Genomic DNA, 21,687 nt, shown 5'->3' with positions numbered 1-21,687 from the left:
AGCATATAAACAGGGAAGGCTACAAGGAGTAAACAAAGAAAACATAAATATTATACAATTAAGTCATTGGCGTGTCAGCAACATTACAGTGACAAGCATTTAGAAAATTTGAACAATACTTTTAGAAAATTTGAACAATAAATAGTGATAATTAATCACAAAAATGAAAATAAGGGGAAAGAACAGTTATATAATGTCAAATATCCATGAATAATACCTAGATCACAGAAAACATGTATAGACAAAAGTGATCAAAAGCAGACTTACCAAGCAAGATCAGGGATCATCAAATCATAGACAGAATATATATTAAAACTATGCATATAAAGCCATAGTTCATGGCCAAATTAAGCCTGTAGATCTAAAGCCACACTGGAACCAGTCCATACATGGATTATCAAATAAATGCTGCAGTAAAAAAGGAGAAGATGAATAGAATTAAATATATGTGAGGTATATAGGGTGTATACAACATGTATATCCACAAACTCACAGACATATGCATGTATATACATGCAGGAAGATTTATACAATAACCCTGTACTTGCAGGGTAATTCAAAAAGTACAAAAAATACCTATTTGGGTTGATAGGGTCCGGTGATGAGACTGGCAACGCTATATAGATGGATCCAGCGCATAAATAGTTAACAGCCAATGAAAATTAGCAGGAAGAAATCCCCAATGTAAAAGGCTGGTAATATAGAAATATATATATATATAAAGGTAAATATTTGGTAAAAAGGATCAATCAATAGTGATATAAAAGATATATATTTTAAAGGGTATTCTAATAATGAAAGTCCATCAGAGAGAGAGCAGCAAGAGATGTGCAACACATACCTAATTGCTGCGATCGGTTTGGCAAACATGCATAAATTGTTCTTGGGCCTTGCGTCCTATATGGGGCTTACAAAAAAAGAATGAAGTCCACATCCACCACATGACCATATACTCCGCTGTCATGTCCAGGACACAATACGACATGATTATGTGTTTTCTCCACTTCAATGATAATTCACAGTGCCCTCCCCTAGATCATCCCAACCACGACAAATTTTACAAAATACGCCCCCTAATCAATTTATTTTCTCCGTGATTTCGAGAAGTTTTTATCCCAGACCAAAAAATTTGTGTTTAGTGCTTTTTTGGTTGGCAACCTTGAGCCTGGCTAATATGGAAACATTTTTTATATTCCATATATATCTTTAATCGCATACTGCTTAAAACGCTTCTCATTTAAAGTCCCAACTTCCCCCCTTTTTTACACATATACAGGGATGGAGGCCTATGGTTAGTGTCTATCATATGCCTCATTCAAAGTCCCAACCCCCCTTTTGAAACACTATTCAGGGATGGAGATGCGTTTTCAGGAGTGGAATAGAGTGCCTCCACAGATCTACCACCAACAGTTAATCTATGCATTGTCATTCTTTGACTAGCTGACCCAATTTGATGTGGTCCGCACTTAGTCTGGTGGTATTTTGGTTTGGTAGGCATGTTTTGGTTCCACTCCTGTTTTTCTTTTGGTTTTTCCAGTGCTCTTTTTTGCCAGACAAACTATGGGTAGGGGCGGGTTTAGGTTGCCACCTGCCCCCTGCCTATTGATTATCACACCTGTGCTCCTTATTAGGAGGCTTTAAAATCACAGCTAGGACTTCAATACACGGAGTGCCTTGACGTTGGCATTGCAGCTTAAAACAGGTATTTGCAAATGCATATAACTAAACCTCTGTTTTTAATTGCATATAGTTAGACAGATCAATTTGGTTTAGTGTTTTTTTGGTTGGCAACCTTGAGCCTGGCTAATACGGAAACATTTTTTATATTCCATATATATCTTTAATCACATACTGCTTAAAACACATCTCATTCAAAGTCCCAACTTCCCCCCTTTTTTACCATGTTACTACCTTCCATGTTAATTGACCCTGGCTTGTTTACCGACGATGTCTCTGCCTGCCGATTTAAACCACATTTCTAACTTCCACGTGCACCAACCTCAGCCTGTTTACCAACAATGCCTCTGCCTGCTGATTTAAAACATGTTTCTGACTTCCACGTGCACCAACCTTGGCCTGTTGATCGACCACGTTTTTGTCTGCCACTTGGACTGATCTTTTTCCCTTCTACTTTAGTACACAGGGGTCTCACATATGTGAGGGGCTTCAGAATAGCATTCTGAGTAGAGAAACAGTTTTTCGCTTTTTGTGCTCCCAGAACAGGGTCTGGATGCTCCAAAGCGATTTGGGTGGGAGAATCCTCTACCGCTGTCCCCCTGGCCCTAAGCTTGATGGTTCTTCCTGCTGCCTGGACCAATACTTTGGCTATGCTGACCATATTGCTGCCTGTAATGACCTTGACATTATGGACCATGTTTCTTTCTGCTGCTTGGACCAATACTTGGCTGTGTTGACCATATATCTGCTTGCTGCCTCTACTGACTTTGGACAGTATTTCTGCTGGGACACCTCTGCCTGCTACATGCACCTGTGCTTTGGCTGTGATGACAGTATCTCTGCCTGTATGAACTATGGACAGTATTGCTGCCTGCTGCCTGGATGATTGCTTTTGCTGTTGCCGACCACATCCCTGTCTGCTGCGTGGACCGATGCTCTCCTCTGTGGACCACTGCACTTCTAAAGCCATTCATGACAGCCTCCTTCAGAGAGTACTTATGTAGTGTGTTAAAATCCTGAGGGACAGGGAGTAGGGCCCTATGGACACTGTTGATTTTGATGGAGGTAGGTGTGGAATCACCCATTGTTTGTTGGAAAATGTCTTGAACTGTGGGCTTCAGGTCTCGAGAGCAACCCCTAATACGAAGGTTTTGCCGCCTGTTCCCATTCTTGTAGTCATAAAGTTGATCTAACAGAGTTCAGGGTGTTCTCATGGCATTTAGTAGTCTTGTGTAAAGCTGTTAGCTGTGATAGTATGCAAGAGATCATCCTGGCCAGTTTCTACAATCTACACTCAGTGCAGTGGTATCAGCTTGGAGTTCCTCTATAGCTGTCTTAAAAGAAAGTTCCACGGTGGCAATCACTTGTGCAATATCTGCCTTGATAGGGAGCACTCTAATATGCTTACTGAGATCCCAATCCTTCTCCAAGTCCTCCATGTCAGATGGGGAGGGGGTTCTGCCCACAGAGCAAGAAGGGTGTGCCGGGCTGGCAGATCTATCCACAGACTAAAAGCGAAGTACAGGACTGGGGCACAGTACCATGCTCCCAAGTGTGAGGAATTTCAATTTAGTACTTGGTAATGTTTTTGGAGTTAGGGGAGACCCACAATGAGTTTAGAGGTGGCTTGAGATAATACAAGAAATAAGATGGCTTTTATTGTGGAGCATTTCTAGCAAACATTTTTATGAATGTGGTATGTGAGTAGATGTTTCAAAGAAATAAGAAGAGAATAATGCCAACTATAGTGGAGACTTGAAGGGATTGAGGAATTGGCTCAACGGACCAGGCAAACTTCAACAAGGGAAGCGCAGATTAAATTGCCCGTTGCATTAGAGTTAATTTCAAGCTTCCATGCTTGCCGTCAAAGTGGTGAAATGCAATTGCATTGGTATGGAGGCACATTAAGAAGAGTGATGAGAGTGTTGGTCTAGCATGCCCCCCTCTAGAACTACTTGATGGTGGAGTTTCACTGTCACTTTTGTCCAGAATGCACAGGGGTCACTAGAGATTTAGGATCCACAGGGGTCGCTGGAGACAAAGGCCCGAATTCACAAAGGAGTTACGACGGCGTATTTTTCAGATACGTTGTTGTAACTCTGAGTGTGGGCTGTCGCAACTCGACGCCTGATTCATAGAAACAGATACGCCTCACAGTTGCCTAGATACGAGCGGCGTAAGTCTCCTACGCCGTCGTATCTTAGGGTGCATATTTGCGCTGCCTGCTAGGTGGCGTTTCCGTATATTTCCGCGTCGAATATCAAGATACGTTGTTTACGTAAGACATACGCCGGGGTAAAGTTACCCCTCATAAAGCAGGGGCAAGTCATGTTAGGTATGGATGTCGGAAACGTACGAACAGCGTCATATTTTACGTCGTTTGCGTAAGTCGTCCGTGAATGGGGCTGGACGTAAGTTACGTTCACGTCGAAAGCATTGACTATTTGCGGCGTAATTTTGAGCATGCGCACTGGGATACGTTCACGGACAGCGCATGCGCCGTTCGTTAAAAGCACCAATTACGTCGGGTCACGATGCATTAGCATACAACACGCCCACACCAGCCTACTTTAAATTGCGCGGGCTTACGCCGGCACAGATACACTACGCCGCCGTAACTTAGGGCGCAAGTTCTTTGTGAATACGGGACCTGCCTCACTAAGTTACGGCGGCGTAGTGTATCTGAGATACGCTACGCCCGCCTAAAGATAGGCGCGTCTTTGTGAATCTGGGCCACAGTCTCTGGGGTGCAAGAGAGAGAGAGACCCTTGACTGCAGAAAATAGCAGGGAATATTGAAATCGCTTAGGGTGAAAAGTATGCAGAAAGAAGTTGGAGACACAGGGGGCTCAACAGCTAGCTTTGTAATATTTCAAAGCTAAGCAACAGGTTGTGTAGCCCTTTAAGCCAGCACCTGGGTTCGGATTGGCTGCAGCATCAGCACAACATGACACACACAGAGAAGATCCGTTGCAATGTGGTTTGCATAGAGTATCCTCATGGTAATTTAAAATGAAAAGGAAGAATGATGTTTATAGCATCTGCTAATATATAATCCTTCCATAACTTTTAATATCTATGCTACTGTTAATTGTACTAAACTAAATGTATTACCGGTACTTATCCAGGATATATTGCATTTGTAATACTTTGCTACTATTCTCTTTTGTTACCAATATTGTTTCAGCTGTTCTGTGTCTTGTGAAAAATTATAGTTCGACTATGTTTCTGGACACCTTTATGGAGTGCTTTGAAAATCTAGAAATGTAAGTAATACTATTTTTTTTTTTGTAAGTTAACATTAAAATATATTTTTTAAGAGCAATACAATACACCTTGCCAATTTGGTAATATATCACAATAATTTTAAAAATGGTCCGTGGAAACTGCAGAATGCCTGCTTCTGTAAATATATCTAAAAAGAGCAAAACACAGGTTACCTTCAGTGAAAACTTTTTATCAAAACAACCAGTAGATCCAGAAATATGCAGTTGGCATGCTGGAGCTAATTTGCAAATTTTCACTTTTCCTAAAAAAGTGTAGCTTTGTTATGCTCTTTCTCTCTTAGAACCTTCCTATTGCATAGTTGCCAACATTGTAAAAAAAAAAACACCAGGACACCAAAAACACCAGGACACTTTTTTTCGGTGGGCGGAGTCTTGATATAATTATGGGGCGGGGCATTCATCTGTAGGTGTGATGTAGTGGGGGGACAAAAATGTGGTGCGCAAAGCCCGAAAATGGGCGTGGTTTACACTAGATATTGGGCGTGTCCCCAGCGGAGTCCCTCCATACACCAGTCAATCCCAGTGGAGTCCCTCTTACACCAGGTATCCCCAGTAGAGTCCGTATTTACATCAGGCATTCGCAGTGGAGTCCCCCTTACATCAGATGTCCCCAGTGGAGTCCCTCCTTACACTAGGCATTTCCAGTAGAGTCCCTCCTTACATCAGGTGCCCCCAGTAGAGTCCCTCCTTACATCAGGTGCCCCCAGTAGAGTCCCTCCTTACACCAGGCAATCCCAGTGGAGTCCCTCCTTACACCAGGCAATCTTCCAGGGACATCGCGAAAGCCGGGAAAAGAGTCTAAATCCCGGGAAATTCGGGACAGCTGTTAAGTATGCTATTGATCAGTGAAGCTAAAGGGTGGGGACAGGAATAAGTTTGACATTAACATTGGCTGTTCGCCTAAAAGCGAACAATTTGGGGTGTTTGCAGCAAATTCGAAGTTATTTTAATAATGCTTAAAGTGAAACCATAAAAGTGAAATATTCCATTAAACATGGGGGGTGTCTATAGTATGCCTGTAAAGTAGTGCAGGTTTCCCCGTGTTTATAACAGTCTCTTCACAAAATGACATTTCTAAAGGAAAAAAGTCATTTAAAACTACTCACGGCTATAATGAATTGTCGGGTCCTGGCAATACAGATACAATTTATTGAAAAAAAAAACGGAATGGGTTCCTCCCTTCGTCCATTACCAGGCCCTTTGGGTCTGGTATGAATATTAAGGAGAACCCCGAACCAAAATTAAAAAAAATGCGTGAGTGTCCCCACCCTAATTCCATATCGGTCCCTCCAGGTCTGGTATGGATATTAAGGGGAACCCTGTGCCAATTTTTTATTTTAAATGGCGTAGGGGTCCCATTCAAAATCCATATCAGACCCTTCAGACCCAAATTCCATATCGGGCCCTCCAGGTCTGGTATGGATTTTAAGGGGAACCCTGTGCCAAAATCAAAAAATGGCGTGGGGTTCCCCCCAAAAATCCATACCAGACCCTTATTCGAGTATGCAACCTGGCAGGCCGCAAGAAAAAAGGGGGGAATGAGAGAGCGCCCCTCTTAACCTTACCAGGCCACATGCCCTCAACATGGGGAGAATTTTCCCATGTTGATGGGGACAAGAGCCTCATCCCCACAAAACAACCCTTGCCCGGTGGTTGTGGGGGTCTGCGGGTGGGGGGCTTATTGGAATCTGGAAGCCCCCTTTAACAAAGGGGACCTCCAAATTCCGCCCCCCTATGTGAATTAGTAAGGGGTACATTGTACTCCTACCATTTCACATAAAAAGTGTCAAAATTTTAAAAACCACAGGAGACAGCTTGGGACAAGTCCTTTATTAAAAAGAAAAAAGATTCCAGCGATGTAATCCATTCACGATCTCCATCGATGTAATCCATTCTCAAACTCCAGCGAGGATACGACGCACACGATCCTGCCTCCACGGGAGGCACCCGATGAATGACACGCTCCAGCCTGACCGCTCTAATATAGCTGAGGGTGGGACCACCCATCACGTGACCCTGCCCCCCTCCGATGCAAGGGGAAATGTCAGGGTTACCCAGTGACGTGTATGATTGACCCCACCCCCTCTGATACAACACAGGTTTTCCCCTTGCTTCAGAGGGGGGCGGGGTTACCCACGCACATGACGGGTGGCCATGCCCCACTCTCCGTATCGCTCGAGAATGGATTACATCATTGGAATAATTTTTTCTTTTTAATAAAGAACTTGTCCCAAGCTGTCTCCTGTGGTTTTTAAAATGTTGACACTTTTTTTGTGAAATGGTAGGAGTACAATGTACCCGTTATCAATTCACATAGGGTAGGGGCCAGGATCTGGAGGCCCCCTTTGTTAAAGGGGGCTTCTAGATTCCGATAAGCCCCCCTGCCCGCAGACCCCCACAACCACTGGGCAAGGGTTGTGGGGACGAGGCCCTTGTCCCCATAAACTTGGGGACATCCTCCCCATGTTGAGGGCATGTGGCCTGGTACGGTTCAGGAGGGGGGGTGTTCTCTCGTCCCCCGTCTTTTCCTGCAACCTGTCAGGTTGCGTGCTCGGATAAGGGTTTGGTATGGATTTTTGGGGGAAACCCACACCATTTTTTTTATTTTGGCGTTGGTGTTCCCCTTAAAATCCATACCAGACCCTTCAGGTTTTTTTAGGGGGACCCCTACACAATTTTTAAAGAAAAATTGGCGCAAGGATCCCCTTAATATCCATACCAGACCTGAAGGGCCGATATGGAATTTGGGGGGACCCCCACACATTTTTCTTGTTGAGGGGTTTCCCTCAATATAAATACCAGACAGAAAGGGCCTGGTAATGGACTAAGGGGGAAACCCATGCCGTTTTTTTTAATGACTTTTATCCGTATTGGCGGGACACGACAATTCATTACAGCCGCGAGTAGTTTTAAATTACTTTTTTTTTCAATAGAAATGTCATTTTGTGCAGAGACTGTTAAAAACACGGGAAACATGCGCTACTTTACAGGCATACTATGAACACCCCCAGGTACAAAATTTAAAGGAATATTTCACTTTTATTGTTTCACTTTAAAAATTATTAAAATCACTGCTCCTGAAAAAAATGGTATTTTTAAAACTTTGCATTGATACATGTCCCCTGGGGCAGGACCCAGGTCCCCAAACACTTTTTATGACAATAACTTGCATATTAACCTTTTAAAATTAGCACTTTTGATTTTACATGTTCGTGTCCAATAGACTTTAACGGTGTTTGCGTGTTTGAATAAATGTTTTGCCTGTTCACATGTTCTGCTGCGAAACGAACCAGGGGGGTGTTTGGCTCATCCCTAATGAAAAGGTAAGCATTTCAAAGGTTCAATCTCCGCATTTGCTGTTTGTTTTGTCAGCCCAATTTGAATTGCTCAGGTTAAAACCAACTCTCTCTATGTATATCGGTGGGATGGGAGAGCCCGAGCAAGCTACGGAAGGCAGCAGAATGGGGGACATCCCCTCCCGCTGCTTGTAATAAGAACTGAAACGCACTAATGGCCTACTAACTGCTAAAACCAATCGCCACTACTTTATACTCGTACTACTCAACCTCTCTGCAGCCTTTGTTACTGTTGACCATCCCCTCTTCCTCAAAAAACTCCACTCTCTTGGCCTTCAAGACTCTGCTCTCTCCTGACTCTCCTCCTACCTATCACAGCGCTCATCAGTGTGACCTATAACTCTGTTTCCTCCTCTCCATTGCCCCTTTCTGTAGGGGTACCTCAAGGTTCTGTCCTTGGACCTCTTCTCTTCTCCATTTACACCTCCTCCTTTGGTCTGTTAATAAACTCTTATGGCTTCTAGTACCGCCTCTATGCTAATGACACAAATCTATCTATCTACTCCTCACCTCACTCCTTCAATCTCCTCTTGCATTACTAACTTACTAACTGACATATCAGCATGGATGTCACACCACTTCCTCAAACTCAATCTTTCTAAAACTGAGCTCAGCCCGTGCCCCTCCCCCTGACTTCGCCATCAAGATTAATAATACAACCATCAGACCCTCTCCTCATGCCAAGGTACTAGGTGTAATCCTAGACTCTGACCTAATCCAATCACTGTGCAAATCATTCAGACTCCACCTCCGAAACATCTCCAAAATACGCTCCTTTCTAACCATCAAGACCACTAAGCAACTTATTCACTCCCTTGTTATCTCTCACCTTAACTATTGTAATTCCCTCCTCATTGGCCTACCTCTCCACAAACTATCCCCTCTTTAGTCTATCATCAATGCCGCTGCCAGACTCATCCACCTCACCAACCGTTCAGTGTCCGCCACTCCTCTCTGCCAATCCCTCCACTGGCTTCCCATTGCCCAAAGAATAAAATTCAAAACACTAAGAATAACATACAAAGCCATTTACAATTCTGCCCCGAGCTACATCACCATGTTTGTCTCCAAATATCACCCAAACCATCCTCTCCGCTCCTCCCAAAACCTTCTGCTCTCCAGCTCCCTTGTCTCCTCCTCCCATGCTCGTCTCCAGAATCTTCTCCAGAGTCTCTCCCATCCTCTGGAACACACTCCCCTAATCTGTCCGGCTATCTCCTACTCTGTCTACTTTTAGGCGATCCCTGAAAACTCATCTCTTCAGGGGGGCCTATCCTGCCTCCAGCTAATAACTTAATCTTCTACACCCTTTACCAGTTCATCCCTCACAGTCCCTAACTTTTGTTTCACCAGCCCCTCCCTTTTAGATTGTAAACTCACAGGAGCAAGGCTTCTCTAACCCTCTTGTTTTGAATTGTACTGTTGGTGTAGTGTCTCTCTGCATTGTAAAGCGCTGCGCAAACTGTATAATAATAATAATATTGTGTTATTCCAGGTTTTTAAGAACCTATAGATGGGTAAATGACACAGTGCTTGTGTCTATCAAGCTTTAAAGGACCAGAATATATACTGTGTGTGTGTATATATATAATTTTAGCAGCAGCAGAAGATGACATGACTGTATTTGAATAAATGTAGATTATTATACATACGGTAATCAAATAAGACATCCCCTGAAAATAAGCCCTAGTGTGTTTTTTGTAGCCAAAATTTATTTAAGGCCTGGTCTTATTTTTGGAGAAACGCGGTATGTGTTTTTGAGAGTGCTTACAGTACATTCATATTACAATGCTAAAGTAATGTATGATTTTCTTTAATAGAAAGAACAAGCAATTCAATGAGAAATCCTACATTAATGTTAACATTTATGCATGTATGTATTTGTTTATTTATTTACATTTTGTTATGTTTTCAGGATATTTCCAGAGATCTTTTTGAAACTAGATTTGAGCTCTCAAGATAATCACACAGAAGAATATGACTATTTAAAGAACATGCTGCATCTGTTTTCTGAAAAAAATGTCTATAACTGTAGTGAAACATATTATAAGCTAAATCTACTTAATCAAGATTTCAATAACCCCAGCTACAACAAGAGTAAAAAAACTGATGCGTTCAACATACTATTGCAAAAGATTTTGGAACATACCTTTAAAATGTCTGCACACTTTAGGTGCTTAAACAATAAAATGCATCTGCCAAATCACAGACTCTTTCCCAGTTTTATAAAATTTTTGAAAAACCTATTTTTTTCAATTTCTTTTGAAATCCACTCAAGTACACTACAAACATCTGTAACAAAATTTAAAACTGACGTAGCAAAACTGGAAAATGACTTTAAATTTTATTTTTATTTTGAAGCTGTTAAAAGCTTACTACATTTCATTGAAAATGATCTGTTGTATATGCAAACCCATTTTAAAAACTTAATTGGTACTGATGATGATATTCTAAAAGAAATGATAAGACGCATTCAGAGTAAAATCCAGTCTAAATGGATTGTTTCTACAATTGATCAATACATGGAGCTTTTTAATATCTCAACATCTAAACTAGAGGCTATTGAGCCCTTTCCCGGATCATCACAAAACAAAGATGACTTCCTGTCCGAAGAGATCTTTTCTTCTGAAGAATTCTCAAATTCCACAAGATGCCAAGCTCTTATACAAAACACAATTTCTGCATTTATGCAGTCCATTTTATCAAGGAATATATTTAAAACTATTGATGGTACACTTTTATTGTACAGTAACATATCTGTGAAAAAAACCGAGAAGCTACAAAATTCTTTAAAAAAATGTTTACCAGGGAAAACACTTCAGGAACTCTTATTAGATTTTAAAGCTAACATACTAGACATTGAAAACCCTTCTAATAAAATAACTTTGGTAGATTATTTAAAACTGTGCTGCAATTCCTATCTTTCTGCATTGGATTCCTCTCTACTTTCATTGTTAGAGATAAACCAAAACGTTGCAAGTATATCTATTCTTAGCATGATTTTGCAACACTCAATGTATGATTTTTTAGAAAAGTCACTTACAAAAATGTCTTTTTATAGCAGTTTTAATGCTGCCTCTATGAATCCTGTGTGTGATCTCCTAGAGGTTTTGCCAGTGTACCTTAACAAAAATATAACCTTGGAAGATATCAATATTTTGCTCTTAAATTATGCTAATGGTTTGCATGAAAGTTTAGCTGAGGACAATGTCACATCAGGGCATGTAGAAACAGTGCTATTTTTTATAATTAGTAGATTTGCAGCCCAAAACGTAAGTTATGCTAACCATCTCTGCACTCTCCTAAAATATCCTTATCGTGATTACCCAAATGCCAACACCAGTACAAGTGATGATTTTGTTTTAGACACTGATATCAAGGTAAATTCTATAAATCTTCTATGCCAATTTGTATCTAAATCTGCAAATATAGAGAGTTTGCTAGGAAAATATTTGATTTTCTTAAACAAAATACACAATTTTACAGAAAGACTGCCTTATTTTTCTGAAGAATCCATATTGAATACATCTGATGAAATTATTATGGAAATTCTCATGATCTTTAACAACTTTAGTAATGCCATTGATATTTTAGATGAAAAAGAGTTGGAAAAGGTGATTTATGCAGAGATTAAAAAGTTATTAGATTTTTTTGCATTTGCAAAAGTTTTTAATATATTTTCAAGGTCAGAACTGGACATTCCAATAAAGGATATTCTTAATGGTATTCACAAAATACAGCATAAAAAAAGTTTTCCCTTAAGTATGTTAAAACAAATGACCTCATATTATTTGTTGAATAAAAATAAAAGACATCCGGAATACTTATTGCTGTTTTGGTTAAATAACATCACAAGTTCCACTGATGCAGAAACAAGATATGACATAACGTTTTTAATGTCTGAGAACAGCAGCAATGAAAGTAATGTTAATCTGCTTGAAATGATAATGGAAACGTTCATTAACATATTGGATGATTTTGGGAAAGGTGAGCATTTCCAATTTTTCTTAAGGCTTATTGATGAACACAGTAAGCTTAATTATATTGAGGATTCTGATTCTGCTTTTGAGCAAATACTTGAGCAAATAAGCTCTCTTTTTAAGAATTCTGTAAAAATTCTAAAGACTTTACAGCCATTTCATTTTGGCACGTTTACCAGTGAATACCATGGAAGGAATCTTCTAACACAGCTAATAAACAGTTCACTAGCATTGTCAAATACTTTACTGTCTATATCTCAATTGTCTTCAGAATCATCAGACAGCAAAATGATGACATCTTTCATTGAATACTTACAAGATGGCATGCTAAACAATAAAAAGTAAGTACTAACTAATGTGAAATAATGCTTTATCTCATACTAGAAATTGATGTATTTCATACAGTTAATCATGTACAGTATGTGTTTAAAGATACAAGCCCTGTTTTTCAAAGCTTAAGTTTAGCAAATATTGTTTTGGGTACACAACACAGATGTAGTAATGTATATCTCATATTCTGCCCTTTTATGGTCAGCATAATAATCTACATTGTAGTGATGTCGGAGACCACCCACAGCTGTGAACTTGTGAATCCCAAACATTTTTGTTTACTAAGCTTCAGTAAGTCCAAGAAGGATGAGATCCTCATGAGGATAGCTGCCCAGGTGAATGCCATTGGTCATGAGGTCAGGACCCCCCAGGACATACAAAAAAAATGAATGACCTGCGGGGTTTGGTGAGAGGCAAGCTTGCCAAAATTACTAAGAATTCCAGGGGCACTGGAGGGGGGCCACCCTGTACTATCCGGCTCACTGTGGAGGAGCAAGTCATTTCCCGCTGCCTTCAGAGGGAGCAGGTGGAGGGATTGGAGGGCTACGACACAGGTGAGCTGGCCATGAGGACAGATAAGTGTGTTTGAACTTCTATCTGGTGTGTAGCATGTGAGTGGGGGGGAGGGAACATGTGACAAGTGTGTGGGTCCACCAACATGTGAATGTTTTGTGTCATCCACAGGTGTGCAGGAGGGAGCAGGGCCATCCGATGCTGCCAGTGGCCGTCCTATATGATCCCCTGAGCATCCTGATGTTTTGTGTCATCCACAGGTGTGCAGGAGGGAGCAGGGCCATCCGATGCTGCCAGTGGCCGTCCTATATGATCCCCTGAGCATCCTGATTCTGTGGCTGACCCCATGGGAAGCCAACAGGCCTTGGTGAGGGGAGTGAGCAGTCCTCAGTGCAGGAGGTGGTTGAGGAGGAGGTGGTCCATGAGGAGGTGGTCCATACAGAACAGGAGGTGTTCCTCTTTTTGGAGGAATCGCATGTGGTGGCAGGACCATCCCAAACAACCACCTGCATAATCTCCAGCCCCTCAGGGTCCTCCAACACCCTCTCCAGTCCCTCCCGTCCCATCCCCCTCATCTCCAGCCCCTCATGGTCTTCCCCCTATGCAAGGGCTCCAGCCACTCCTGTCCCCAGGAAGGCGACCCGTAAGACAAGGGGTGTGCCCGAAATGCTGCAACAAAATCTGGCCTTGCAGCAGGACCAGCAGAGCCGCCATATGGGGGAACTAGTGGTGGAGTTGAGGCGCCTATCTGACAGCCTGGCCTCCAAGGGAGCAGTACTGGATGCCATCCAGGATGTCGCTGTAAACAGTGCAGAAACGGTCACCTGCCTCGGGGATCTGCAGACTACCACGGCTGAACTTGTGGGGGAGGTCAGGTGCCTTACAGTGGCTGTACAGGCCCAGACAGCTACCCTGGAGGCTGTGCTCAGCCACATAGCGGTGGCTTTGGAGGGCAGACAGGCAGCCAGGGAGGGACCTGGGGATGCTCCTCCACCTGATGCCCCACCCCCCAACCCAGGCAAGTGAGGGCCAGGAGCCTGGGCACCAGGCGTAGCCCGCGCCGGGGCAAGTGATCTTTTTTTGCAGATATGTTTGCTCTGGTTAAGAGCTTTTTTTTTCTGTTTGCTCTGGTTAAGAGCTTTTTTTTTTGCTGCACACAGGCAGTAGTGCAGAGTACAGTGTGAATGGTGTGTGAATGTGGGGGGGTGACACTCCTGCCAGTAAGGGGTGTCACCCTCGGTCGCTGGGGATAAGTTCTCCCCAGGTCCGTATGAATGACGTATGAATGGACAGCAACATCATTGGGGCCTTGACACGGCGTTGCTGCTCCTTAGTACCATGCGGTGTACTTTGGTCTAATCCAATGTGATGTGGATGTGGGGTGTGTGTGCTAGGGACCACAGTGGTGTGCATGCGTGCATTCTCATTGTGCCATGATTAATGTGTGTGTTTAACGTTCAAAGATTCGTTCCACGAGACATCTCCTGACTGCTGTACCATCAGCAGATGGGGTAGCCTCGGTTAGGGGGGGATTGTGTGGTTCGGGGGTCAGGTCATCACGTATGTCAATCTCCAGGCCCTTTCTCATGGCGAAGTTGTGCAGCATGCAACATGCAGCGATGATCTGGCACACAAAGTTTGGGGAATACAACAGGGTACCCCCAGACTTATCCAGGCATCGGAAACGGGACTTCAGGAGGCCAAAGGTGCGTTCCACCATTCCACGGGTACGTGCGTGTGCTTCATTGTATCTTCTCTCTCCTCTGGTTTGGGGATTCTGGAATGGAGTCATGAGATGGGGTCCAAATGCATATGGAAGGGAAAAGACAGGAGGATGTTAGTCATGCATGTGCCCCTCGTGATGTCTGCATCATGGGGGGGGGACAGACATGCCTGACACCCATGTCACTCACCAACCAGCCAGCTGTCCCCATACATGTTCTGTTCAAATTCTGTTGGGATGGGGCTTTGACAGTATATGTTGCTGTCATGGCTGGACCCTGGGTGTTTGGCACGGATGTGCCATATGAGGTATTTGGCATCGGCTATCACCTGTACGTTTATGGAATGCCAATGCTTCCGATTGCGATAAATGTGCTCTGTGTCACGGGGGGGCTGTAGTGCCACATGGGTGCAATCAATGGCCCCCACGGTGCATGGGAATCCGTCAATTAGGCAGAAATCACGCATTGCCTTCTGCCGCAGGTCCTCCTGGGTGGGTTTAATGATTTGGTTGGCCATGCGTCTGAGGATTGCGGGGACAACCTGGTGCACACATCTGCTCATGCTGGTTTGTGATATCCCAGCCACGGCTCCACTTGTGCGCTGAAAAGAACCAGTGGCAAGGAAATGCAGTGTTGCCAGTACCTTGACCAGTGGCTGCACTGCATGTGAGCGGTGTGTCTGGCTGGTGATGTCATCCTGCAAGGCTCTGGTAATTTCCAGGATAGCAGCAGGGCTGAATCTGAAACTGCGATACACCTCCAAATCACCCATGCCAAAGAGGCTAATTCGCGGTGGGTATATCCTCTCCCGTGCCTTCTCACGTGCCCTCCTCCTCCTCCTTCTACGCGCCTCTGCACACACTAGTAGTGCTAAGACCATGCCTGCCCCTGGCATGTTGGCATACAAATGTGTTGTCCTATAAGTGTGGTTGCTCAGCTCGTCCGGCATGGTGCTGCTGTATTTGCTTTCAAGCTGACTTACTCACGTCTGGGGCAAAGTTACCCCTGCTTTATGAGGGGTAACTTTAGGCCAGCCATTCGTCTTACGCGCACCGCGCGTAGCCTGCACCGATCGCGCGTAGGTTCGGGAATCAGCGCATCGACATCATTTGCATATTTGAATACTAATTCAATGGAAGCGCAGGATGCCATCAGCGTAAATATGCTACAGCTTCTTCTGTACACACAAAACAACTAGCCCCTGGTACTTGGCAGGCCTTTATTAGGCCTTGTGTATTCTCCTCCTAACACATTGGCTTCACACATATTGTGCACTCCCTTTTAAAAGATATTGCTCTTTTTTCATTGCTGTTGCAGTTTTATGTGCCCCTGAGGCATTCTGCAGGTGGTCTTGCCAATGCAGAGCCCTCCCTTTGTGCTTAAAAATGATAACTTCCTTATAAGGGCCCTAAGGGAGCGATCCCCTCTATCCCTACTTGAGCCCAGTCAATCAGGGGTTATTGTGTTCCGTACAGAACCTAGTATAAGCCCTTTTCAAAGGTTAGAACAAGGCAAAAGCTCCTTTTACTGTTCACATTTTCAAAACGTTTTTCTTTACAGTTAGTTGGTTAAATCTTTGCTAATCCCTGCTTTGGCTACGAGAGGTTTCTGTTTTTGTCTGTCTATTTGGGTCTATTAACCCTTGTTGTTTTTCTTATGGGCTTGTTGTTGCAATTTTGGCAGTTTTTTTTTGCCCACCCCTTGATTTATTGCTTGGGAACAGCCCATGGTCTAAGAATCAACTCCTGTACTGTACGATAAAGATAACAGAAATGTTTATGTACCTATACATTCGATACCTTGGAGTATAGTACAGGACACAGGTCCCTTCCCTCTTCTTCTGTGATCTCCTTATGGCTTGCTAAAAAACGGAATCCTCAAAGAGTAGGCAGGGTTATTAGGGTGCCCTTGGGTTGCAGTTCTCCCAGCAAAGCTTTTGCCAATGTTTAATCACCTGAAGTTGCAGCATAAAATCCATATACATTTTACTATTACCTTACTGCCTTATGCATTTTATGTTCTCTCTAAATAAACCAAATCACATTTTTACATGAAATGTGAATGTGTAAGGTAATTAATCTCAAGTACATTATTATGTGAGTATTAAAAGTTAAGTGCAATTGAGAACTATTAGCTTGATTTACAGGATGTTATGCAATTGGATCTTAGGTACGTTCATAAATCCACCTTTCAAAATAACTAATGATTAGTAGAATTTTAATATTTTATTTGGTTTGTTGTTTATGACAGAGAAACCTAAATAGGAAATCACAGAAATTAGTAAAAGCAAATCATATCAATAAATACTTTTCTTTATAAGACTCTTCAGGCAATTCAAATTAGGACAAGTTGCATTTAAAAGTGTAAATTACAATTTATGTAGTTCTCCAGTTTGCTCAGGCTGTTTGAAAAAAAAAAATTGCAGGTCTTGCTGCAATACTCAGCTTTTCTCCTCTTTTACTCTAATCACTCTGCCCATGTCTTAATTTTTTCTTTAGATTTACCAAATCAACCATATAATATGAGGTCAAACCTAAACACTTTTAATTTGTATGCAAGGAGGCAAGGCTCTTGCACTATATAGTTGAAGGTAAACTTTAAGGAAATTGAACAAGAAAATTGTATAATGTATGGCCAACTTTATTCAATGAATGATGGCCAGCATCACTGAGACCACTTGCTGGGAACTCAGGCTAGCATGGAAATACCCTTGGAGGTGTGCGACCATGGCAGCCTTGGTTCACAGTACATGCAGAGGGCAACGCTGGTGTCATAACTCAAAGCGGTAGTAAACCCGCTGTCTTTTAAAAAAAAAAAAAAATCAAAAGCCATAATGAGCTAGTATGCACCTGTACTAGCTCATTATGAAATACTTACCTCGAAACGAGGTGAGAGGAACTTACCTGGTCCACGCCGAGGGATATGTCATCTTTCCTCAGCGTGTCTTCCGGGTAGCGCTGTGATTGGCTGGAGCGGCGATGTCGTCACTCCCGCGCATGCACGTGGGAGACTTCTCCCCGGCAAGGTCTGGCGGCTGCGGGGCCTTTAGCCGAGGACCTTTCGCTGCTCATGCGCCGCTGCAGTCAGCGGCGCATTGCGGGGGGAATATCTCCTAAACCTTACAGGTTTAGGAGATATTCTTTATACCTACAGGTACGCCTTATCATAGGCTTACCTGTAGGTTAAAGTGGTAGTACAAAGTATACTACCACTTTAAGTGCAGATCTCTGCACTACTGTAAACTTACCAATTCCTCCACAGTGGGAAGATAAATCATACTAAAAAAAGTCACTTGACTGTTCAAAAGACAACAGGGGAAAAAAACATATTAGGGCATTTAAAACAAAAATCTGCAGTAGGGGGTAGAGGAGAATAAAGGCTTTTTTAATCATTTTACTTTGCTTTAATTAAATCACTATTTAATAATGACCCAAAACATAACACTACTAGGAATATAACATATTTTTGCATACAGTATTTGTGTTCACATATCTTAAAATATGAATGTTTAATCAATCCTCAAAATAAATCCACAATATTTGCTTTTATTGCCTGGATTACAAGGCTTGCTAAACAAAACTACAAAACCTTTAATAATAGATTTTTTCTATTGTGTATTTAGCCATTTGACCAGATTTTTGTGTGTAAGGCCAATACACAGGTACACAATATTACCAAAAGTATTGGGACACCTGCCTTTATATGAACTTTAATGGCATCCAGTGGCGGTTCGTCCATAGAGGGCGCCGGAGCGCCACCCCCTCTGGCTCTTGCACCGCCACTGAAATACATAGATTCATGCATTGCATGAATCTATGTATTTTCGCCGCTGCCACCCACTATTCAGATGGCCGGATGGTGAGCGTCGGCCACCTGAATAACGGCAGCTGGTTGGCTGTGTGGAAGTGTCTATCAGAGCCAGGCTGTAGTCGGCTTCCGAATGCTTATCTAAGGGACGTACCTGCGGTGCGTTCCTTGGATAAGACTGACAGGCGTCTCAGCCAATCAGGTTCACTGGTTCAGGTTACCGGTAACCTGATTGGCTGAAGTGTCATCGAGGGACGTGGAAGGAGGATGGCTGACCCCCAGAAAGGTAAGTGCCGGGCGGGGAGGGCAAATTTTACAGGGCACAGCGGTGACAATGGGCACAGCGGCGACAATGGGCACAGTGGCGACAATGGGCACAGTGGCGACAATGGGCACAGTGGCGACAATGGGCACAGTGGCATCTATGGGCACAGTGGCATCAATGGGCACAGTGGCGACAATTAAAGGGCACAGTGGCATCAATTGGCACAGTGGTGACAATCAAAGGGCACAGTGGCGGCAAAGGGCACAGTGGCGGCAAAGGGCACAGTGGTGAGAATTAAAGGGCACAGTGGCGACAATTGGCACAGTGGCGACAATTGATGAGCACAGTGGCTGCGTTTGATGGCATGGCACAATGGTGACAATTGATGGCACAGTGGCTGTGTTTGATGGCATGGCACAGTGGCTGTGTTTGATGGCATGGCACAGTGGCTGTGTTTGATGGCATGGCACAGTGACTGCGTTTTGATGGCATGGCACAGTGGTGACAATTGATGGCACAGTGGCTGTGTTTGATGGCATGGCACAGTGACTGCGTTTGATGGCATGGCACAGTGGTGACAATTGATGGCACAGTGGGTGCGTTTGATGGCATGGCACAGTGGCTGCGTTTGATGGCATGGCGCAGTGGTGACAATTGATGGCACAGTGGCTGTGCTTGATGGCATGGCACAGTGACTGCATTTGATGGCATGGCACAGTGGTAACAATTGATGGCACAGTGGCTGCATTTGATGGCATGGCACAGTGGATGCGTTTGATGGCATGGCACAGTGGTGACAATTGATGGCACATTGGCTGCGTTTGATGGCATGGCACAGTGACTGTATTTGATGGCATGGCACAGTGGTGACAATTGATGGCACAGTGGCTGCGTTTGATGGCATGGCACAGTGGTGACAATTGATGGCACAGTGGCTGCGTTTGATGGCATGGCACAGTGACTGCATTTGATGGCATGGCACAGTGGTGACAATTGATGGCACAGTGGCTGCATTTGATGGCATGGCACAGTGGATGCGTTTGATGGCATGGCACAGTGGTGACAATTGATGGCACAGTGGCTGCGTTTGATGGCATGGCACAGTGACTGCATTTGATGGCATGGCACAGTGGTGACAATTGATGCACAGTGGCTGCGTTTGATGGCATGGCACAGTGGCTGCGTTTGATGGCATGGCACAGTGGTGACAATTGATGGCACAGTGGCTGCATTTGATGGGCACAGTGGCTGCATTTGATGGGCACAGTGAGGCTGCAATTGTTTTTTTTGTGGGGTTTTTTCCGTTTGCGCCCCCCCAAAAATTTTGAGCACCAGCCACCACTGATGGCATCCCAGTCTTAGTCCTAAGGGTTCAATATTGAGTTAGCCCACCCTTTGCAGCTATAACAGCTTCAACTCTTCTGGGAAGGCGGTCTACAAGGTTTAGGAGTGCGTCTATAGGAATGCTTGACCCTTAAGAGTTACCTTAACCACTTAACCGCCGCTAGCCGTAAAATAACGGCTGCAAGGTGGTTCCTTAACTCGGGGTGGACGTTATGTAACGTCCTCCCGGAGTTGCGCTCCCGCGCGCGCCCTGGGGCGCGCACACGGGAATATCCGTGATCCTCTGGACCAGGCGCAACACGGATCGCGGTAAATTGCCACTGATAGCAGCCGTTTACCACGTGATCGCTCCGTCCAATGACGGAGCGATCACATGTAAACAAACCGGCGTCATTTGATCACGCCGGTTCCTCCCTCCTCTCTCTTTACCGATCGGTACAGTGTGAGAGGGGGAGAGCGGGTGTCAGCAGCGCTATGGATGGATCTGTGACTATTGCAGTCACAGATCCATCCATCCCTGCTCAGCCATCCCTGCAACCCCCGCCCCAATACTGTGCAATACCCCCAGCAATACTCTTCCTTCCCTGCCAGTAATCTGCAATACCCACGCGCAATACTCTGCAATACCCACGTGCAATACTCTGCAATACCCACGCGCAATACTCTGCAATACCCCCGCACCAATACTCTGCAATACCCCCGCACCAATACTCTGCAATACCCACGCACCAATACTCTGCAATACCCACGCACCAATACTCTGCAATACCCCCGCACCAATACTCTGCAATACCCCCGCACCAATACTCTGCAATACCCCCGCACAATACTCTGCAATACCCACGCACCAATACTCTGCAATACCCACGCACAATACTCTGCAATACCCACGCACCAATACTCTGCAATACCCACGCACCAATACTCTGCAATACCCACGCACCAATGCTCTGCAATACCCAGAAAATACTCTTGGGAAAAAAATGCGTTTAAACCACTTCCCGCCCGCCGGACGTCATATAACGTCCTTGACTTTGTGCAGGGATATCTGAATGATGCCTGCAGCTACAGGCATCATTCAGATATCATCTTTTTCAGCCAGCGATTCCCTACACCATAAGAATGATCATGGCGGCTGTTCCACCTCTTGATCGTTCTTACGGGAGGCGAAAGGGGACATCCCCCCTCCCTTCGCCCTCTGGTGCTTCTTCCGACTCACCGCAACGATCGAAGCCAGGATCGTTTTTTTTTTTTTTTTTTTTTTCAGGCTTCCCAGCCTAGAGGTGAGATGTGGGGTTTTATTGACCCCATATCTCACTGTAAAGAGGACCTGTCATTCTATATTCCTATTACAAGGGATGTTTACATTCCTTGTAATAGGAATAAAAGTGATCAAAACATTTAT

General features: G+C 44.0%; 1 protein-coding gene across 1 annotated transcript in view; it reads left to right on the top strand.

The window, feature by feature from the left end:
- Positions 1-21,687, top strand: part of ABCA13 (ATP binding cassette subfamily A member 13) — a 410,714-nt gene that overhangs the window by 353,201 nt on the left and 35,826 nt on the right. Inside the window, exons 15-18 of the mRNA XM_040354439.1 lie at positions 4,864-4,942; positions 10,235-12,640; positions 12,835-12,964; positions 13,403-13,509. Of these exons, the coding sequence (XP_040210373.1) occupies positions 4,864-4,942; positions 10,235-12,640; positions 12,835-12,964; positions 13,403-13,509 (2,722 nt within the window). The remainder of the gene's footprint in view (positions 1-4,863; positions 4,943-10,234; positions 12,641-12,834; positions 12,965-13,402; positions 13,510-21,687) is intronic.

This window comes from Rana temporaria, chromosome 5, assembly GCF_905171775.1.
Source record: "Rana temporaria chromosome 5, aRanTem1.1, whole genome shotgun sequence".
NCBI classification, from domain to species: domain Eukaryota; kingdom Metazoa; phylum Chordata; class Amphibia; order Anura; family Ranidae; genus Rana; species Rana temporaria.
This window is presented reverse-complemented; position numbering and strand designations above follow the sequence as displayed.